Consider the following 22,747-nt stretch of genomic DNA (forward strand, 5'->3'; position numbering starts at 1 on the left):
AAGTCAAGCGAAACTGAGAGAGAGAGAGAGAGAGAGAGAGAGACAGCTGAATAGTGTGCCTGCCAAAGAGAGAGAGAGAGAGAGAGAGAGAGCGATAGGGGGAATGCTTGAGGGAACTGTCTGCTTATCTCTCCGCTCGTCCAGCTGTTGAGCCGTCCAGCTGCACGCCGCCGGCAAGGGCTAGTCACGACCTCCTCTGGGACAGACAATGCGAAAACGTGCAACGAGCCGCCTTTAACAAGCTGCGGCTGTTTGTTGTTTATGCGCCCATAGAGGGAGTTATAAGAGTGAGATAGCGAGAGAGAGAGAGAGAGGAGAGTGCGCGCATGCGTAAAGTAAAAGAGAAAGGTCGAAGAGAGCAATTTTACAGTCAAACTTTAAAGCAAACAAGATGTGTTTTTTCTCAGGCCTAACCAGATTATCGGGCAGCAATGGGGCGCTATATTGAGAAATTTTGCACAAGGAATTTTAAATCAGCAAATTTAATTAGGATACAAAAACTTTTCTTGAAATTTGAGCAGCTGACTTAGTTAAGTAATAACAGATCTCTCAAGTTTTAAGTTGATTTACCATTTCTAATACTTGTCACACTCTTTTTTAACTTTATACCTCCGAAAGGTTGCAGAGCTAAATTAATATTATATAATGGAAATTCATTGTCTTAAACATAATAAAAGTTATGCTTAATTGGCGAATATAGTAGAGATTCAATTGAGTATATAAAAATCTAAAAATCTACAGCTATCAATGCCTACATATATTACATCGTATCATATCATTACCAAATAGTTCTATATATGCTTACATGTCCAAATTCACCCCACTGTGCGTATGCAAAGAGAACCCAACATATTCTCTCCCTATACAACACTTCACTCCCTCTCTCTCTCTCTCTCTTTCTGTGTGGGTCTCTCTTAGTCTCTGACTGAAATAAATAAAGGCAGAAGGCAGCGACCTAGCCATCGCCATAGACACGGACAGCAACGCACGAAGCGACGACGACGACGCATTCCGTGCTTCGTGCGCCGTGTTCCGTGCTCGTTGCTCGTTGCTCTGTGTCCGGCGCAAGACGTCGCCGTGGTCGCAGTCGTAGACGTAGTTGTCGCTGTCATCAGTTCGTTGTAGATATTTTCCCGGCACGGACGTGCGTTGCTCGCGGCCCAGACGGATAACAGTTGACGGCAGTTGCTTGGGGCTCTGCCACAGTTTCGGTTGAGGTTTGCTCCATTCGAGTTTCATTAGGCGAACCGCAGAGCAGGACGCGACCACGCGAGCGAGCACCCAAACGTGGACCCAATAAAATGTTAACCATGCAGCACAGTCAAACGACAAATAAATGAAAAAGTGCGTAAATTATGACATTGTTTGTGGGCAGCAAAAAGTGGGCGGGCACAATTTAAAAAAAGGAAAAATATATATATAAAGGAAAATGGGAATGGAAATGGAAAGGAAATCGCTTCGTTGCTTCAGCGCTTTGTGTGTGGGCTTTGTCGCTGTCGTTGTCAGCATAGTTGTATGTGTGTGTGTGTGTGTGTGTGTCTCAGTGTGCGGCGTGTCCTGATAACATCGCAGAAAGTAAAATTAGGGCAAAATGCTTCTGGCTGGCTGGCGTGTGGCTGGCGGAGGGGATGCGAAAGGAGGCGAGCAGAAGTCAAGTCGCAGGCGGGCGAGGCAGCAGCACTCCGGCTTGGATGGCATTCACTCCCACGCCTAGGAGGCTCCCACTCATCGCAGCCTAATTAATTCAAGGGGTCGCCGCATTCAATGGGACGCGCTTGCAAATGCGAATCAAATCTATCAACTGTGCCCATAAATAAATCATTGCGAATTGCTCGCACGACGTCTTCAATTATTTTTAAATCATTTGCCGCAAACAAAAGTGGAAAACAAATATTAAATTTAAATACGCAGCCAGCAAAAAGAGAGCAAAGCGACAGCAGCAGCAACAACAACAACAACAGCAACAAGACAAGAAGATAATCCGTCCTCGCGTTTCTTGCTCTGAGCTTTTTAAAAATACATTTTCCACATTTTCATTGCCAAGCTGAAAAAGCAGCGCAAATTAAATGTTTAGGGCACAAAAAATAGCAAAGAGAAAATCTAAGCAGAACCGAAATGTCAAAGCAGAGCAAAGAAAAGTTTGTGAAAATGTGAAAAAGTGCGTGAAATACCAACGGCCTTATAATATTTAATACATATCTAAATATATACATAATATATACACACACACACATACATATACATAAAGTATATATAAAATTAAACGTTTGTTGGACAAACAAAAGGCGCATATTTTAAAGCTCATCCAACTGAAAATTTTTGGGAAAATTTCTTGCCGGTCAAGCAATTAAATTTTACCCCGCAAAATTTTACACTGCTCAGCAAAGTTGTTGCTACAAACAGGCTAAAAACATTACTGAGGCATTTATACTTCATACTTCATAGTTCATACTTCATACTTCATACTTCATACTTCATACTTCATACTTCATACTTCATACTTCATACTTCATACTTCATACTTCATACTTCATACTTCATACTTCATACTTCATACTTCATACTTCATACTTCATACTTCATACTTCATACTTCATACTTCATACTTCATACTTCATACTTCATACTTCAAACTTCATACTTCCCTGATAACGACTTGGCCCACCTTAAATACCATTTCATTTCGTTCCTTATCAGCCTCAACTTTCAGGAGCTCGCCCTAACCTTGCCTAATCTGCGGCAGTTGTTGTTCAGTGTCATTTACCAATGTGTTGACACAGTCACCTTTTCCTCCCCCTCGCTAGTGTGAGTCACATGCTGTAGCTGTCATAGCCGTCGTCATAGTCGTCGCCGTCGTCGTCATCGTCATCGTTCCGTTGTCCACTCGACGTCATGTTCGGCCCACAACAAACATGACATTCTACGGTTCTTTTATGCTTGCCGCACATGTCACGGCAAAGTTAACTGCCACACAAGCCACAAGCATGCCACGCCTCCCCCGCCGGCCGCCGGCAGCCGACAGCCGTCAAGCATAGGGCGAGCGAGGGAAACATGCAGAGCCCAGCCATGGTTTAAGCATGTTATATTATGTTGTATTTTTATGCGCATCCATCCAAATCCCTGGCAGCCAGTGAAATATGGCGTTGACACGAACCGCTTGCAATTATGCAAAAAGCGTGGGCAGCTGGGCGTGGGGCGTGGTGTGTTGCCGAAAGGTCAGGCGCAATTCGAATCCCGAGCCAAATTGAAATTGGCTACGACAAGAAAAAAAATAAGAAAAGTCAAGAAAAGAAATTCATGCCTAATTCAATGTTAAATTGTGCGCACCTCGCACGGCAAGAAGCTGGCCTAAAGAATGCCAAGCACATCTCATAATAGAAACATGAGCACGCCCTCTGATACCCACTCCTCCAATCCCTTCCAGCCGGCACTCGGGAGCGACTCTTTTATTGCCGCCACTTGAGCCAATATTTGCACATTTCAACAATGTTGCCTTTTTTTGCATACATGTGCGTGTGTGTGTGTGTCACCCTATGTGTGTGTGTGTGTGTGGGCGTAGCACGCCCATCATCTACTACTAGTCGGCAGTCATGCATGCACAAATGTAATGAAATATCCCGTTTGCCATTATAAGGCCCTTCCCGTCTCGCTGTACAAATACACACACACACACACATGCTCTCTCACACACATGCATATACATGTATATAATGATGCATATATAGATGTCAGGTAGCATAAAAAGTCGCAATTCAATTTCGTGCCCTGTTCCGCCTTTCGGTCTGTTGCCAATTCAAGTTGCACCTCTAACCAGTCTGTGGCTCGCCCGGCTGCTCCCCGCCCATGGAGCATTGTACTCCATGGGGGCATGGACAGCGTTTCGAGTGCGACATGCTTTAAGCAGGAACTCAAGTGGTTTGCCAGTTGCAACCCTAAAAAGCGCCGTCAGGCATCTAATAAAGTCATGCCACGCGCAACTTATTTAGTTTCAAATTAAAATTTTTACAATACAACACATTTTTGAGATAACTCAAATTTAAGCTGCAAAACTGAAAAATATACCTTTCTGTGGTTTGACTAACGGCACTCTAACTTGAGGTTAGGCTCTGTGTATATAAGTTTTAAATATCACTATATCATATATGTATACAATTATCATATATGTGTCTATATAGTTAGACAGATCAAGATAGAAGATCATCATGATTACAGAACTTATGTTGATCGATATATGATTATGATTATAGAACTCATTATAAAGATATAGATCGTTAGGATGTTAGATATCAATATAATATATATTATAATGATTAAATTGCGGTTTACTCTAGCCAAGGCTGTAGATTGGGTTCATAATACCTGTTCTGATGAAAAATATTATACAATATGTGAAATTCACTCTCTGTTGATCAGCTTTTCTCTATATTTTTGTAGATACGAATAAAATTGAGTAAATATCTATTGCATATACTTACTAGACAATCCCCATTGATTCCTGCTGTCATATAATACATTTATTATATAACTATACTTCATAAATTTTCGATTCAATCAAATAACTAAATAAATGAGACTCGAATCGATATCCCCGTCTTCAGTGCAAGACCATCGTGGCACGTGCAACTTCTTGTTAATACTTCTTCCCTATACACTCAAGTGTAACACATATTTAATCCAAGGTGAATTCATGCCCTCTAAGAGTCACATTTCATCTGTCCGCCCATTCCACATCTAACTCCAATTTATATAACATATTTTCTCGCGCATTCGTTTCATAAATAAGTCACAATTGCTCCCCACACACATGCTCAATCTTCAGTTACTTCTCCTGCCACACCCATGCCTTCTGTTACAGCTTCCCTGTTGACCACGTGACTAGACACTTTCCGGTCATGTAATACGACACGCCCCACGCCCACGTTTGCCCATTCCCGGCCAGCAGTTGGTCTGGTTCCCAAGCATTTGTTAGCTATTGTTCCTTTAGTTGTTCATCTCGTCGTTGTTGTTGTTGCTGTTGTTGTTGCTGTTGAGTTGTGCGCCCTTTACCGTTGAAGTTGTTGTTGTTATTGTTGCAGTTGTTATATTATTCTGGCTTTGGCCTCTTTGGACAGGGCGCACGTGAGCAACCCCATTGGCATGGCCATAAGCACGCGATGCACTTGGCCAAGACGCAACCCTTTGCTGCCCCGACAGCTGCAGCGCCAACTGTTGGCAATTTTCATTCCGCACGAACGACAGCCAGCAAAGAGTGAGGGAGAGGGAGGCAGAGAGACGGAGAAAGGGAGGGAGAGTGGCAGCAAGTAGGGAAATTATTTTCATGCTCACGGACGGCGGCACTTGAGGGCATTCTTTATGACATGCCTGGGAAAATGTCTGCGCTGGCAATGCAAAATTCAAGAGCTTTCGAATACTTTTTTTATTCTCGCTGTTTATTAAATAATTTAAAGCTATTCCATTTGATCTTCGCTAAGGCTGTCACACAGAGAGTGAGAGAGAGAGAGAGAGAGAGAGGGGGAGAGATAGATAGGAAGATGGGGAATTGCAGATTGTCTGCCGCAGCTTTTACACAAAATTGTCTATTTCCTGTGTGTCTGGCCGGCCTGTTGTCGTGACTCAAGGGGCTCCCAGAGGGGCGTGTCCAGGTGACAGGGCAATCGAAAAGAGGGCTTCAGCAAAAAAAGAATACAACAGGCAAAGTCGACAAACAGGCCTCAAATTTCATCAATAGCAAAGCAAAGTCAGCAGAGACAACGTAATAAAAGAAGATTTTAATTCAGTCTATGTAGTACAGTTTACCTGGAATACCTGCAGAAATTCTATGAAATTTATTGGATTTGTATATATAAATGTATATAACTTGATATGCAGCTCACATTTGATATATGTACATAAATTAGATTACTCTTTTCGTGCTCATACTCTTTGCACATCCTATCTCTCTCCTCCATATGTCTTTCCCTTTTCGTGTCCGTTATTCTTACTCTTTCACTCTTTGTAGCCCTTTCGAATTTTCACTCACTCTCCCTCTCTCTCACTCTCTATCTGTCAACTGTTCTCTATCTCCTTTTCTTTCTCCCTCTCTCCTTATATATCTCTTTCTGTCACTCTCTATATTTACTTATTTCTCTCTCCGTTTCTCGTTTCTTCTCTTTCTTTCATTCGTTCTCTCACTCTATCCTTCCATACTTGTTTCTCCCGTTCACTCTCCCTCTCTCTCTCTCTTTCTCTCTCTCTTTCTCGCTCTCTCTTTATTTCTTTCCTTCGTTCAGTCTTCACGTTGTGTGTTTCTCTCATTCCCTCCTACTTCCCCTTTCGTCCCTCTCTCTTTCTCTCCCACACACCTTTTGCTTGTCTTTGATCGTCACCTAATAATTATTATTAGCATACTTCCAATTTTACAATATGTAAACAATATTCCATTAAAATGATTAGATTTCAATCGATGTAAACGAAACATTTTTTGGAAAATCCGAAGCTCTCAGAATTTTAATAAAAGTAATAAAAGAAAGATGAAAATGTAATTGAATTTATGGCCATGAGCTCAAGCTTTACGAAGGCAAGCCATGAATCCTGTTAGGAAATGAGCCAACGCACAGAAATTAAATTGAAATATGAACATGAAAAGCTTCCTTCACATTTATCAAGAGCCCATCGAGGTTGACCTTAGACATTAACACATTCACACATATCTGTGTGTGTGTGGGTGTGTGTGTGTGTATGTGTGTGGGCGGTAGAGTATCAGGACACTATTTATCAAAAAGAAGAAAACTTGAGGAGCATAAAGAAAACAAACGTGCCACAAATCGAGGCAATGGTCCGGCTCACAGCTTATCAGCATCTAGGGGCCGGCTGCTGCCATTGACGGCTCCTTTACATAGATGCGGATGCTGTCCCACAAAGCCCAAGCGTGGGTGGTGGCCAGACAAAAAAAGGCGAGAATTTGAGAGTGAGAGGGGGAGAGAGGAAGAGAAAAGGAGGGGTGGCATGTGGCTGCGTGGCGAGACAGTGGATAAATGAGCGGCATGCTGATGGCCAGGGCCATTTTGATGCTCGATGCGAGAGTCAAAGGAGGCATTAGGTACTATAATCATTATGATGATAAGCACGAACGGTTTGATTTTTCCCGTTTATTGGGGCTCGTTGTCAGCGACAGGAAATTAGGGCGCGCGCTCCCTCGCGAATCCGCGTCAGCTATTGAAGTCAATGTCTTTTGCCTGATTATCAACATCATCATCATCAGCAACAATATTATCATTATCATTATCATAATCGTAAACATCGTCATTATCACTGCTCATTCACATCAGCTGCAGAGTCGCTGTGGCCAAGTGTTTTGTTTTGTTCCATTGATTCGAGTGGCGCTTCGTCTGAGCTCGATGGCCCTCCCATATATCCCAGTATATCCAAATGTAACAGCCAAAGGGAGTGACAGCAGATCAGAAATGAATTCCATTAGACGAGCCCAACATATTTCGCCGCGCCAAGAATGTTTCCTTTTTATTTAGCCATTGTCTGAGTTCTTCTGTTCGCTTTATGTCCAATTAAAAAGTTTTGCAAATCACTTTAAACTATCAGCATTATGGGCTTTGTGGCCGGCTTATTTCGTCTCAACAACCAAAAATTTCGCTTTTGTTAAGCCTCCAAAATGTATTCAATTGTTGGCCGAGCTGCTCGCACAAATCCCCAACAAAACTCAACTTAAAAAGAGAAAAGAGAAAAAAAATAACAAAAATGCCGCTGCCCATTACTAAGTGCAGGATGAGCTGTTAGAAAGTTGTCCCTTATACTCGACTGCCTCATTATTATGCACTGTACTCTCTGCAGATTTATGCGAGGGTATGTGGGACTGGAGTCTGCAGTATGTGACGGGCGGCAGAGTAGTTGGAGTCGGCATTATTCATGGCTGTATGTAGAGACTACAATAGCTTGTCATATATATTACGTATACGATCCGTGAACCCAATTTGCTTTAGCTCAGCTATCTCGTTCTGGTATAAACTTAAGAACTATCTCCAAATTAGATTTTCCTTAGAGTAAACGGTGCATACAGCTTCATTGGCTGCCTTCCTGGAGCATATCCTGTCAGTCGAGCATATCCTTATATTGCTGCTGCTGCGTGTTGTTTGTTATGCTTTAGCATACAGTTTTTTTGCTATTGTTGTTGTTGTTGTTGTTGTTATTGTTTTTGTTTCTCGCATGAAACTTTCGAGTTGACCCAGTTACAAAGTTTATGCACATTTGCCCAGCCAAACAGACAACGCGGCGTATGGATAATATTTGCTTTGAGCTCGAGCTAAACGCTAAAAGTCTCATCCGCGTGCGTCGCAAAACTTTCGCCTTGCTACAAATTTGCTTTTAATTTACAAAACTCAGCGAAATACGAAATTGGCATAAAATTGCATATTTCATCAGCAGCAAATATTAGATGTCATTTTGTAGGGGGCCGGGGGACGAGGGGGCGTGGCAAGCAGAAGAAGGATTGTTGCTAATGGAGAACTAGACCATAATTGCGGCAACTATGTGTGCTCAGAAATTTATGTATGTGTGTGTGTGAGTGTGTGTGTGTGTGCTTTTGTGTAAGTATCTCTGCCAGCAGCATCATAACTTTCGCTAGGCAGGTGCCGCTGCTTCTGCTGCTTCTTCTTCTGCATTTTGCTTAACTCTGCTGTTTATGTACTTCATTTTAGAAAATGGCGCAGTCTGGTTAACCCACATTGACAATGGGGCTGGCTAACACACACACACTCACACACACACACACACAGAGACATAATACAAGCGGCGCCTGTTTGTATCAACGTCTTTTGCCATTGTGTCAACAAGCGCAGGGCAGCCAGTGTGACCCACTGCAGTCAGAGCGAGTGAGAGAGAGAGGGTGAGTGAGAGTGAGATAGGTAGACTGATGAGGCAGGCAGCACAACTGACTGCGGCATTAACTGCAGCACATTAATGTTATTGTGGGCGTCGCTGCGTGGGCTTAGCGCTTGACTGACAACAGCAGCAGAAAGAGGAAATGGAAAGAAGAACAAGACGAAGGTTAAATACGCTGAGAAGCAGGCAAATTATATAGTACCAAGTGTACTATAGTATAGCATTAAGAAGAGCTTTTCAAGAAGTAGGTAAAACATGTGGTACATGAATAATAAGAACTATCCATTTTAAATAGAATTGTAGTCAGAGAATATGTCTAGCAACTAGGAAATGTTATAAGCAGGTGTATATTTATATAAGCTATATAATATATCAGAGGTATATATAGTTAAAAAAAAAAACATACAAAACTGCCTTCGATTATCAGAAACTGAAACTTAACTAAGGGTCTATCATAATAGATAAAGAAAATAAGGTAAAACTTAACTTATCCAAGTTCTGTAGAGATACCTATGGTAACAACGAAAGTCTATTACACAAGAGAATCATATCATCGGCAAATTGAACTTAGGTCGAGTCTCTAACAGACAGATATCAATTCAGTTTGCTCTGGCAAGTAAATTTCTTAAGCTTTAGTTTCAACAGCTGCCACATTAATATCGATTCAGTTGCTCAGCCTTAAGAGTCCTTCCCCACATGTGTTACATATTTCATATCAAATTTCCAATGCCCTTCGTAGCTGAATGCGAAAGACACTTTTGTTATTTTGGACGATTAAAAGTTGTAACCGTCGTTGTCGTCGCGCCTTTTTTTTTTTTTTGCTGTCTTCTTTCCCTGTTTTTGGCCTCATTCTTATGTCGCGGCTTTCCCATTTTCCTGCCAACAACAACATGTTGTTGCTGTTGTTGCTGCTGCTGCTGCTGTCTCTTCTGTGTTCACTGTGTGGCTGACCTGCTAACCTCAGCCGCTGGCAACTGGCAGCTGGTTAGCTTACAGCACCACCACCACGCCACCCAGCCGCATCGCACTTGGCCCACCCACTTGGCACACTTTCTGCACAATTACAAGCCAATCAATTGCTCGAGCTGTCAATAGTTTGCAATGTGCAGCCTAATCGAACTTGGCTCACAGATGCCAACGAGTCCAGTGCCAACTCGTAGAGTAGCCACTTATCACAGTCTCTCTCTCTAGGATAGTCTATCTCCCTCCATCACTCTCTTTATCCTTATTTAACACTTCAACTCACATCTTCCCTCTCCCTTTACAGCCTCAACGACCTTCTGCATGACAACCTGAGCTGCAGTTGTCCAGGTGACAGCCACTGGGCCAAGGAGTAGCTGCCGTCGTAGCAACTGCCGTAGCCATGGGCGATCTGCAGGCCACGATTGAGTTCTCCGTGGAGCTGCACAAATTCTTCAATGTGGATCTCTTTCAGCGCGGGTAAGTGCGAAAAGTTCAAGAAAATTCTCGAAATATTTGTGAGAAATGTGCATTCAATTTGATATTAAGTGAATTGGGCATTGCAATAAATTCACATATGTTGGCAATTAAATTGAATATCTCAAAAGTGCTCAAAAGTGGGTCAATAAACGTATACATATATGATATCTTTAATATACAAGAGATTCACGAGAATTACCCTGAAAAATGAAACGAAAATGAAACACCTGTAAAATAAAGCAATCAATTCGGCGCATAAAACTTGAAAAAAATAAGAAAATTTACGTACGCCAAGTGTTAAGCAAACAAAGGGAATTGAAATGCCATGAGAAGGAGAAGAATAGTCGACTGGCAGATACCCTGACTTAATTGAAAATTGATTTTGGGTAGGAATGTGGAATAGAAAGGATAAAGCCCATAGACTTCTGAGAATGCTATATACCAAAGTTGAGCTCATGAAATATGCAGATAACAGAAAGATCTTATACTCTCTGTTAGAGATAGTTAGACTCTGCTGAAAATTCTTATAAATTGTTGTAGTCTATAAATTCTGCCACGCCTTCTTGCACACATTTCACACACAAAAATCTACACACTAAATATCCATTCACAATGTATGCAGGGTATATAAAAATATATGAGAAAAATCTACAAATGGGCGTGGCAAATGCGGCAGGCATACCGGGCTCTAATTGTCAGCAAAGTGTTTATGCGATTGCAGTTGCTGTTGTTCATGTTGTTGTTGCATTGGTTTATTGTTGTATTTGTGCTGCTGTTGACGGCAGCCCTTGAGGATGCCGTTATGCCATACGCACAGCGACAGTCAGCGAGAAAGAGAGACAGGGCGGCAGGGAGAGGGCCGGCGTCAGGTGGGAGGCGGCAGCTCGTGTGTTAAAAATACATGAAAAAATACAGAAAATAAAACCGAAGCTCGCATGAAATTTTGCGCAAAAATATGAACAAAGCGGCAGTGGAAAAGAGATGGCAGGTGAAATGGGAGACAGCGAAAATTGAAATAAATTTCAAGCAATTGTGTGCTTAAATTTTTATATTCTTTTAACAGCAAAAGGCAAATTGCAAATGGGAATATGATATGTAAATATTTCAATATGCATCTGAAGTACTTTAAAAGAAATATATATGTATATATAATGCTCACAAAGTATGTTAAATAATAATCAATTTAATTAGCAGACGAAATTTAATTGCTTTATATTTTTAAAGCCATATTTAAGCACATTGCACACGTCTCACGCGGCGTATACGTTATATTTATATGCAAATTGCTATCAATGGTTGATTAATATACCACCCAATTTCCCTCCCTCTCTCTCTCTCTCTCTCCCCTACTCTCTTTCTCATTGCAGGCTTTATCAGGTGCGTTGCGGTCTGCGCGTTTCACCCCGCCTGCCCGTCCAGGTGGAGACCAGCATACCCGAGTCGCCCAATGCCAAGCCCAATGGCGCCTCGAGCGAGCCCAGCGACAACGAGCGGGACAATGAGCTGGCCACGCCCGTGGATGCGGCCACCGTGCCGGGCATTGGCAGCTGCACATCCGCCACCATAATCAATGGCAGCGGCGCCTCACGCATCTTTCAGATACTCTATCGCAACGAGGAGGTGCCGCTGCGCGATGTCATACACTTCCGCAGCCATCTGCTGGGTGAGTATTATGCATGCAATCGAGTCAAAGATAAAGTTTGCCATTCAATTGCATAGATAAATCAAGTGGCTGTCGCTGCACCAACTTTTCGCCCCTGCCGCGTGTTGACAGGCCAAAAAGTTTCTATGGCCACGGCGCCTGTCCCAAGTGTTCAAACTGTTGACCAACTGCTGAGCGTATATAGAGTATATATAGAATATGGTATATATATGCATAGAGTGCAACTTTACATTGGCAGCGTTTCTCTAATTGCAATTGCTCGCATTCCCGCCACGCCCACTCATTGTGTGTCAGCCAAGGCGCAATTAGTTAGCCATAGTTTGCAACGTCTTTCGTTACTTTGCAGCAGCCCAATTTCAATTTGCGCCCCTTAAAGGGACTTGGCCACTGCATTGACCTGATTTGAAAGCATTTGCAGACGCTTTGCCTGCCTTGCAGGCCCAGTTAAAACATCAAAGCAACAAAATGCAAACAACAGTTCAGATAAGGGAATAGGCATGTATGTATGTGTGCTGTGTGTGCATACCCACAGACAATATGAAAATGGCATAAAAAGTTAACCAGGCGCAAAAATGGGAAACAAATTGAAAGTCAATTTCATGGGTCGAGGGGGCGGTGCTAAAGGGCGGAACGCTCATAAATGGACGCAAGGCAGTAAACAAAATGAAAATAATAATAAATAAATATAATAATAATAAAAAAGAGAAAAACGAGCAGCAAAATGTTTTGTTCGCCTGCTGCAGAGCGTAAAGCACAATGAAAATACATTTTGGGCAAATGGACAACATTTTCAGGCATTTTCAAGTTATTTATTTATTTTTTTTATATACAAATTCATTTTGTAGCTCAAGTCTATTGAGCCATAAAAACTAGGTGGTAAAAGTAGAAATACATATTGTAAGCTTTTAAGCGTAAGTAAATATTTAATATATGATAGAGGTAGAGGTTAAGGTAGAGGTAGAGTTAGGGGTAGAGGTAGAGGTAGAGGTTAAGGTAGAGGTAGAGTTAGGGGTAGAGGTAGAGGTAGAGGTTAGAGGTACAGTAGAGAGAGAGGTAGAGGTAAAGAAGTCTCTAGCAACCAAATAAAAGAGCTGAAAAGCAAAGACCAATCACAATTTTGTCCAAAGAGATAATTTAGTGGAAGCCTTAAATATCTATCTATGAGTGGCTGTAATCCTACAACTTCTCTCCAGCTATTGCTGCATCAAATCACTCAAAGGACTCGAACACAACTGTTTTAAAATTTAGCTTAAAAGTGGCATCCATATTAAAATCAAATCAGATTAGATTAGGATAATTCCATTGAACGCAGCTTCACAAACTACATTTTATTTGCCATGCTTTTAGGGCATAGGAGCTTAGCATTTGTTCAAGGTGCGGCTTAGTGATTACATTATATTCCAATCTGATTAAGTATCCCTTCCACCCTTGCGCCCTTGCACCCTTCCACCGGCTCTGCCACATGCTCATTTCTATAGTCGGCTGATGAGCACTTGGCAGACTTCATCAGATACCCGAGAGCTGCTGCTGCTGCTGCTGTTGGCTTTTGTGATGTGTGTTGCGCCGACACCTCCGTTGTTATTGTTGTTGTTGTTATTGTTGCTGTTGCTGTTTGTAGTTGCTCTTGTTTCTGCAGCAACAATATGTGAGCAGCAACAGCAGCAACAACAATGGAAACAACATCATCCACTCGGCTGTTGGGTAAAGTGATTAATTCATTTGGACAAGTTTTGCGTGCTCCCTCCGCACAATAACAACAACAGCAGCAAAGTGGAATCCTGTGAAGTGGCAGCAAAAAAAAAAGAGACAACAACAACAAAAATACCACAGCTAAACAAAAAGTTACTTTTACTTGACAGCTTTTTGTTGCCTGAGTGCCCCTCCCCTCTACCCCTTCACCCTACCACATCGGTTGCCACAGACAACACGCAAGCTTTGAGTAGCTATGCAATTTATCTCTTCTACACGTGTCTCAGGTGCGAGCTGTTGCAACTGCAGCGTGCTGCAAATTGTCGCAGGCAGCCGTGTAAGGCGGCATGATAAACTGCGCCACAGAACTGATGCCAGGGGATTTGCCACGCACTTCACTCAAAGAGCTGAGCGTTTAAAGATGCATATATATACAGACATTTATATATATATAAATACAGCAGAAGATATACAATAAAATCGGCATAAAAATCAACAGAACAAAAAAAATACACAAATACTGTCAAACAATTGTCACACAGGGCGTATGAGCAATGCCCACGTAAAGCTCAGACAGGCTGATGTGGGTGGGTCGTGTGGCTGGGTGGTTGGCTTGGCATGTGGTGCGCAACTTTACTTTTATTGCCTTTGAATGAGACTGAAGTCTGACTTAGCTTTAGCCGCGCAAATCCCCGTTTTATGAAAACAAATGAATTTTATGTTAGTAAGAAGAGTTGAGGCAGCCAAAGAGCCAAAGAGAGAGAGAGAGAGAGAGAGAGAGAGAGAGAGAAAGAGAGCTATATATACGCGCGTGTGTGTGTAAATTATACTATCTCTGTCTGTGTGCGTTTACTTTGGCTGTCCATAAACGCGCGTTCAGGTGTGAAGCGAATTGAATTTGATTAAATGACATCAAGTATACGCAGCGCGCACTGTCGCATTGGTAATAAGATTTACTGTTAGTTTCTGTGGATGAATTTATGAGTCAGAGACGTGTATTGATTAGCTGGCCTAGCCGCACATTAACTGCCTTAAACTAGCTCAGCCCGACATACACAATAAATGTTAGCTTAAGCGAAAACCAATAATCAATGCTGACGAGGCAAACTAAAGCCCCAACTATATGTGGTATAAGAAGAAGAGGAGGAATATTTTGAAATATTGCGAATGCCTGCAAGCGATTATTTGCGCTGGGAATTTGTTTGAGCTTGTGCTTCAGTTGAACATATGACAATATTAAGTGAGCGCACACAATGTCTATCTCTATCTATCTGTCCATCTATCTCTTTCTTGCTGCAGTTGACAGCCGTCACCTGAAGGAGTCCATCGAACGGGCGGAATTCTCGCTGCAGCTGGAGCTATGGTTCGGCGAGCAGAACGGCAGCAGCCAACTGACGTTGGCATCCACACGCAATCTGCAGTTGAACTTTCATCCGGGACGCGGACTGCACTATCATCTGCCCGTGCTGTTCGACTACTTCCACTTGGCGGCCATCAGTGTGGGCATTCATGCCAGCCTCGTGGCCCTGCATCAGCCATACATCAAGTGAGTGAATGGGAATGGTAATGGGAAGGGAACGGGAACGGGAAAACGGGCCGCACCACTTTGTCTGGGCAGACATGCAAAGCAGGAAGAGTAAGAGAGAGAGAGAGGGAGAGAGGGAGAGAGGGAGAGGAAGAGTTGACAACATGATCTCTAATGTCAACGTTGATAGTCATATTTTTTTTTCTTCTTGTCCCTGTTTATGTGTGTGTGTGTGTATGTGTGCGTGTCCTGCTGAGCTTGATTGGAGCGGCAGTGTCTGGCCGCACAAATCATTTCCAACTCATTAAAATTGCACACAACACACGCCCCTCCCCCTGCCCCTGCCCCTGCCCACTCTCGACTGTATTTTATAAAGGTCCTGCCGAGGCTGCTCCTCTTTCTGGCTGGCCTCTGATGCTGCTGATGCTTCTCATGCTTACATTTTAATGACTCCCTCTCTCTCTCTCTCCCGCTCGTATTTCAATTGTCTTCCTCTTGGCAAACTTGGCGACAACTGCAACAACAACAGACTGCACCATTTGGGCGGCATTCGTGGAAGGGGCGTGGCATCGCTTCTCCTATTACCAACTGCACAGCATCTACTGCAGCCGTGGCGCAGTCAATTTTTACGCCGTTTGATTCAGCAAAAGTTTGTATACGCCACATTCGGCCCGCCCACTTAGCCAAACTCCTTCATAGCTCTTGTGGCCAGCTAAAGTTGTTGGCAACTATTAAAGCTACAGATATTTGATATTGTATCGCTAAATTGTGACCTATTCCACACACCTGGCTGTCCATTAACCCACGTTTCAGCGCAGGCCGTGTGAGTGCGCAAATCTAGTAAAATCGGTGAAGCGCCGAGCTTGAACCATCATGAATAATAGAGTAGCCCACTGGAATTGAAATTCCTTGTTGACCTTGGCCCCTGTCTGCTCGGAATTTTAATGTTGATTACATTGCGCTAACTCCGAATTGCCCGGTTGGAGGATAACTTGCCCCAAAGCTAAAGCAAAATCTGTGCGCAAATTCGTGCTAAATTATTTAGTTGGATTAACTTTAAGTTACATTTTGCTACAATTTTCATTTGCTCAAACTATTTTCCTTATAAGGTATATTAGATTTTAAGTCCCATTTATGTAATTTTTCTTTACTTTGTTTAAGTAAGTCAGTTGTTACCAAGGCTGCAAACCAGATTTGAAAGGAAATTGAATCATTGAAGTGATAATTCAAGAAAAGAAGCTATATATAATATAATATTTAAAATATATCCAAAATTAATAATTTATAATATTAAATAGATAAATATAAATGTATTTACCTAGATATCATAAATATATAAAATATTTATGAATATAAAATATAATGAATTTACTCACCAACCAGAGATAAGACTATAAAATTCGCATAAATAATTTACCCTTAACTTGCAGTCTTGGTATAGTATGTGCCACGCCTCAGTTAAATATCGTATATATGCCCCATTACAACAGTATTTCTTTTAATTTGCGCCAATGGAATTCAATACATTTATTTCATTTCATTTCATTTCATTTCATTTTAATCTCAACATGTAACCAAACCAATATTCGCATATAAACCCATATTATATACAATATACAATCTAACGCATGGAACGACTTTAACACACGACTACGAATTAATAAAAAATACCGTTCTCTGGTGCAGGAAAAGCATATTCTCATATATCAAGTTATGGTAAGATTTCAAAATACCTTTTTGGGTAACTAATTTCATCCACTTGTAGTCTAGCTGCCAAGCTTTGCAGTGCTTTCAATGTGTATATGTGTGAGTGTGTGTGCGTGTGTGTGTGAGAGAGTGTGTGAGTGTACCTGTGTATGTGTGTAGTTTATTGTAGTAGTTGCGTAACTAGCTCTGACTCCAGCTGAACTCTCTTCCAGCGCCCCACGCAGCTCGAAGCCTTGGAGCGCCGGCAAGCTGAGCTGCCGAGGGAGCACCTCGCCTGGTCCCCTGGAGGCCGTGTTCTTTGGCCCCCAAATAGGCGGCACCACCAAGTGCAGCGGCGGGCCCACTGGCCGCTTGCTGCAGTCGCGTCAGATCCATCGGGACATCTGCAGCCTCCTGCTCGGCGCCATCGAGCAGCTGAAGGCGACCCTCAACGAGTTCAGCACGGTGCTCCCGCCGAGCATCAATGCGCAGATCGGCTCGCCGCCGCTGCGGGAGAACGACACGGGCGAGCGACTGCAGCAGCTGCTGGAGCAGGCCAAGGTGAGGATCTCATTGATTCCTTAATTGCATATTAAAGCTCTCTGATCTTTGATCTTTGCTTGCAGCAACTGGAGGCAGAGGACGACTTTGCCACGTTGGCCAATTCGGACATCGCGCAACTGTGCGCCGAGAGCATCTTCTGGTGGCGCCGCGTGCTGCTCGCCTCCCGCTCCTCAACGGCGGTGCACACGCTGCTCGCACGCAAGCATCACATACTGCGCGTGCGCCGCTTTGCCGAGGGCTTCTTTGTGCTGGAGCAGCCACGGCATGCGGCCACCGGCTGCCACGAGATGAACGGCAACGGCAGTCCCGGCCACTGCCAGGGCTATGCGGGCATCGCGGAGCTGGCCAGGCGCAGTCGCTACTTGCAGTCGCTGCCGCCGCTGCCCGTCCACTGCACGCCCATCGACGGGGATGCCGCCTCGCTGCCGCTGATCTTCGAGGATCGGTATGTGGTCCCAGGCGCCAGCTATGGGCGACGTCGCTCCGGCAGCGATCCTCAGTTGGATGAGACAGCGACGGCGGCGAGCAAGAAGAAAACTCTGGCGCCCGACAAGACGCACTCGAGCAGCAGCCTCAATGGCACCAAGGACTGCCTGGCCTGCCACTTCGACTACGACTATCCGGCGAGCAATGGCAACGGTCCGGCCCATCCGCATGCCAAGTGCGTGGTCACGCCTCGCTTTGCCCTCGGCGGCGAGGTGCTGCAGGCCAGCTTGACCATTGCGCCCACTAGCAAGGAGGCGCAGCCCGTGGCACTGCGGCACAATCTGTCCCGGCACTCGGTTACCGGACTGCTCGAGGATCTGGACACGGAGCCGGCCGAGACGGCGCTGCCGACGCGCCACAGCAAGTCCCTGGATCAGTTGGACGGCTGCCAGACTGCAGCCGCCGAGACACACGTGCTCGAGCCCAGCTGCAATGGACGCCAGGTGAGCTACAACACACTGCCCGCCGGCCTGGCGCGTCTCCAGGCGGACGACCTGATGCGCAACATCTGCGAGTTCCGGCAGCGCTATGGGCATGCCAGCAAGTTCGACTACTTGAACGAGATCAAGCTGCTGAATCCGCCCAAGCAGCCGGCGGCCAGCAGTGGCGCCTACAATTCGCTGCCCAAGAGCATGCTGCCGCCGCGCAACTCCTATCCGCCGCCGCCGCCCAGCCAGTACACGACCATGCCGAGGAGCAACAGCTCCCAGATACCGCGCGCCGTGGAGATCGCCCGGGTGCGTGTGTCCGACATCAAGGAGATGCTGCGCCAGGGCCAGGCGCAGGGCGCGCTGCGCAAGGAGTCGAGCAGCTCGGAGAGCGACATGATGCAGAAGCTGCAGATGCTCAGCTCGAGCAGTGTGCCCTTCCGGCTGGATGCCACCACCACGACCACGGTCAACAGCAACAACAACACCAACAGCAGCGACCCCAACACGAGCGGCTTCAGTGAGTCGCTGCCCAATCTGGCGCCACCGCCCGAGTTCGACTCGGATGCGCGACGCCAGCGCAGCAATTCGACGTCGTCGCTCAGCGAGGAGAGCGGCTGGGTGAGCAGCCGGCGCAGCTCGTTGGCCGTCTCCAGCCCGGACACGATCACCAGCACCGGGCCGCAGCAGAAGCAGCGGCACACGCAGCTCAGCCTGGGCATGGGCATGGGCCTGGAGACGCGGCTCAACGGTGAGCAGCTGCGTCTGCGCCTGCAGAAGCTGCTCGAGCAGCAGCAGCAGCAGCCGCACAAGCCGCAGCGGAAGCGTCAATCGGCTGGGAACAGTCAGAGCCGCACGCCCGCCCGTCTCCAGCAGCAGGAGAGGGAAAAGGAGAAAGAGAAGGAGCTGCACAAGAAGATCTCATCGGTGACCGTGACCATCAAGAAGGAGCGCTCACGCTTTCAGCTGGATCGACTGCGCCATCTGCCCAATGGCGAATCCACCGAGGTGGAGGACTTGGAGCGTCCGCCACCGAGACGCCGTCACAAAGGCGGCGCCGCTGCCAAGTCCAAGTCGGACTTTGATATAACCAGCTTGAAGGATATGCAGCCGCTGGATGCCGTTTGCCTGCCACCACCACAACAGTTTCAGGATCAGGAGCAGGATCAGGAGCAGGAGCAGGTGCTAGCACCACCGCCACCCGACGAATTTCGCGATCCACCACCGGAGCCAGCACCTGCTCCGGCTGCCGCTCCAGCTACAGCTCCACAGCCCATGCCCATGCCCATGCCAGCTGCCCCGCCAGCTGCTCCGACCGTAGCCAAGTCCAAGACTAAGTCGATGACTTGCCATGTTGTGCTGGCACCACCACCACCGCCGCCGCCGCTCAAGGAACGCCAGCCCATAGGCGCCATTGACAATCCCGTGTACCACATCTACGAGTCACTGCGTCCCATGTCCACCCCGGCGATCTTCAGCAACAAGCCGGTGCTCAAGTCGCACAGCCTGGCGGAGCTGAAGCGTCCTCCACAGCATCAGTGCAAGCAGGAGAATGGCGTGGACACGGAACAGGACGAGGACAAGGAGAACGCCGCCAATGGCCAAGTGCCTGTGCGCGGCAAGCAGTCGAACGGCTCGATTAGCAAACATAAGCGTAAGGGTCAGCCGGCTGGGCAGGAGGCCAGTCCCAGCATTTCCCTGCTGGAGTTCGAGAAATGCCGCGAGGAGTTCCGCAAGCAAATCAAATACCAGGGCAACATCTACTCGGACTACGTGCAGCTGGCTTCGGAGCTGCCCTATTTCTACATCAGCGACGAGTATCGCGCCTTCTCGCCCAACGGCATGCACCTGGTCATCTGTGTGCACGGCCTGGATGGCAACTCGGCGGACCTGCGGCTGGTGCGCACCTACCTGGAGCTGGGTCTGCCCGGCGTGAATCTGGAATTTCTCATGTCGGAGCGCAATCAGGGCGATACCTTCTCTGACTTCGACACCATGACTGATCGGTGAGTGCTCGGATTTGTCTGCTTAGAATATAAATTGATTCCCTTTCACGCTCATCAGGCTGGTCGCCGAGATCCTCTACCATATCGACAGCTGTGGCCTGAATCCCGCACGCATCTCATTTGTGGCCCACTCCCTAGGCACCATTATCGTGCGCAGCGCCCTGGCACGCCCACAGATGCGCCCCCTACTGCCGCGCCTGCACACGTTCCTCTCGCTCTCCGGACCGCATCTGGGCACGCTTTACAATACCAGCGGCCTGGTCAACATGGGTAAGTGGACGCAGCCAGTCCAAGCATTCCATAACTCCATGCTCCTTCTCCTCAGGCATGTGGTTCATGCAGAAGTGGAAGAAGTCGGGCTCGCTGCTGCAGCTCTGCATGCGCGACACCACGGACATGCGCAACAGCTTCCTCTACAGACTCAGCCAGCGCAGCACTCTGCACCACTTCAGCAACATATTGCTCTGCGGCTCTAGCCAAGATCGCTATGTGCCCGCTCACTCGGCACGCCTGGAGCTGTGCAAGGCCGCTATACGGGACAACTCCACATTGGGCACTATCTACAGGTGGGCTAGACTGAACAGAAAGTATGTCTAGTCAGGAGACTTATCATCCTTTCTCCTTTCCTTTCAGGGAAATGGTTCATAATGTCATCGCCCCCATTTTGGCCAGGCCGGAGCTAACGCTCGCCCGCTTCGATGTGCACCACGCGCTGCCCCACACGGCCAACACGCTGATTGGAAGAGCTGCTCACATTGCGGTAAGATTCGATGTTCGACTTTAATGGGATTATAAATATATACTTAACTTATCTTTTTGTAGGTGCTGGACTCCGAGCTGTTCATTGAGAAATTTATGCTGATTGCGGGCCTGAAATACTTCAGTTAACATGGCTAAGCGGAGAACCTTGGACTAGTTAAAACTTTTGCTGACTTTTGAAACAGCCAATTTGATATGAAAAGCTCTCTGCAGCGTTTTGTAGACCTAAGCTCTAGTGACTAAAGTACTCATATTTTAATGTTATTTAATGTGTAACACAATAATCGATTTGAGTTTGCAAAACACACAGGATACATACCACACACACACTCACACAAACACACACTGTTTGACTTTATACATATATACTATAATATAATCCACAAGCAGGATGTTCCTGCAGTTTCTTCAGCCAACAGAATTCCGACTGCAATTCAGTTGGACTAAGGAATTTATTGAAACAAATTGTTAGACTTGAAATTTTTGTACCAAAACGCAAATCTTTTGTAGAGAATTGACAAAAGTTGAAACAATTAATCAAAATGATTGCAAAATGGAAATGTTTAATCAAAAAACTATAACCAAAGCGGCGTAACTGTTAAAAACGTGTTATTGATAAATTACAATTTTTTATAGCTAATAGAGTTCAAAACTTAAAGAAATCACAAAACAACAACAACAAAAAACTAAAACAAACGGAAGCCAAAGACATCCATCATAAGTAGTTTAGATCTAAGCTAAAACTATTTACGAGACTTTATTAAACCATTGAATTGGAGCAGTAGGAAAATGTGAAAAGATCATGATAAGTATACGTAACTAACGGTAGCTGAGCACACGAATACAAGGTTGCATTTGGATAAATATGTATTAGCAATTGTGAGACTAATTAAAACACAAGAACAAGTGGTTTTTCAAAATCTTTGTACTACTAGAAAGCAAAAGCAACTATGGTAGAGAGGCATTAGAGTAGAGATAATAGACCATTTTAGAGTTGAGTAGTGGAATTAATGCATTTGTGGAGAGCGTCAATTAAGCTGGGGATCGTATCGAGATCGTATCGTATGGCAGCCTCTTGCAAGTAAGTTTTTCTTTTGCGCAAATATGAATTTGTTAATTGGGAACAACAAAACGATGTTATTAAATGAATCGACATGTAGAGCAGTTAGGTCAACTTGAAAATTTGGTAGTCTAGTCGTAGTCGAATTGTCGTCTACATAATTGCATACATAGTTATGTGTGTTTTCTGAGCTTTTTCAAATCGTTGTTGTGAACATTTTTAGCTAATTACCAACTTTGACTTTTCATGTATAACTTTTTTTAATCTACCCATTTAACTGTATACATACCAGAAGTTGCATTCTATATGTGTAACCGTCCTGACTCTAAAGCTTACAACACAAAATTTCATTTTAAATACATGTTTTATGCATAGAATTTAAGACTTTTGTGAGCTGTTTCCTAAGGCACTTCGATTTTACTAAATGTATCCAAACAAATTGTGCCCTCAGTTGCAATATAAATGTTTTTTATTTCAATAAATAATACTAAAATATAATTTTAGTAAAATTCTATTCATCATGGTTATTTATTTATTAAATTTTTAGGTAAACGACAGTTGAAGAAATAT

General features: G+C 44.9%; 1 protein-coding gene across 3 annotated transcripts; it reads left to right on the forward strand.

Annotated features, from left to right (window-relative positions):
• Positions 1 to 1,054: 1,054 nt before the first annotated feature.
• LOC6581919 lies at positions 1,055 to 22,691 on the forward strand. 3 transcript variants are annotated; one of them, XM_032730894.2, is made up of 12 exons: positions 1,055 to 1,344; positions 10,139 to 10,311; positions 11,679 to 11,974; positions 14,963 to 15,209; positions 15,718 to 15,837; positions 16,875 to 16,904; positions 17,108 to 17,435; positions 17,501 to 20,358; positions 20,417 to 20,628; positions 20,684 to 20,924; positions 20,992 to 21,118; positions 21,181 to 22,691. In XM_032730894.2, the coding sequence occupies exons 2-12, from the start codon at positions 10,235 to 10,237 to the stop codon at positions 21,244 to 21,246; spliced, it is 4,602 nt and encodes a 1,533-aa protein (XP_032586785.1). In that variant the 5' UTR covers positions 1,055 to 1,344; positions 10,139 to 10,234; the 3' UTR covers positions 21,247 to 22,691. The 3 variants fall into 3 exon arrangements, with proteins under 3 accessions (XP_032586785.1, XP_043866313.1, XP_043866314.1); XM_044010378.1 differs by lacking the exon at positions 15,718 to 15,837 and having other exon boundaries at positions 1,057 to 1,344; XM_044010379.1 differs by lacking the exons at positions 15,718 to 15,837; positions 16,875 to 16,904 and having other exon boundaries at positions 1,058 to 1,344.
• Positions 22,692 to 22,747: the final 56 nt, after the last annotated feature.

This window comes from Drosophila mojavensis, unplaced genomic scaffold (genome assembly GCF_018153725.1).
Source record: "Drosophila mojavensis isolate 15081-1352.22 unplaced genomic scaffold, ASM1815372v1 contig_74, whole genome shotgun sequence".
NCBI lineage: Eukaryota > Metazoa > Arthropoda > Insecta > Diptera > Drosophilidae > Drosophila > Drosophila mojavensis.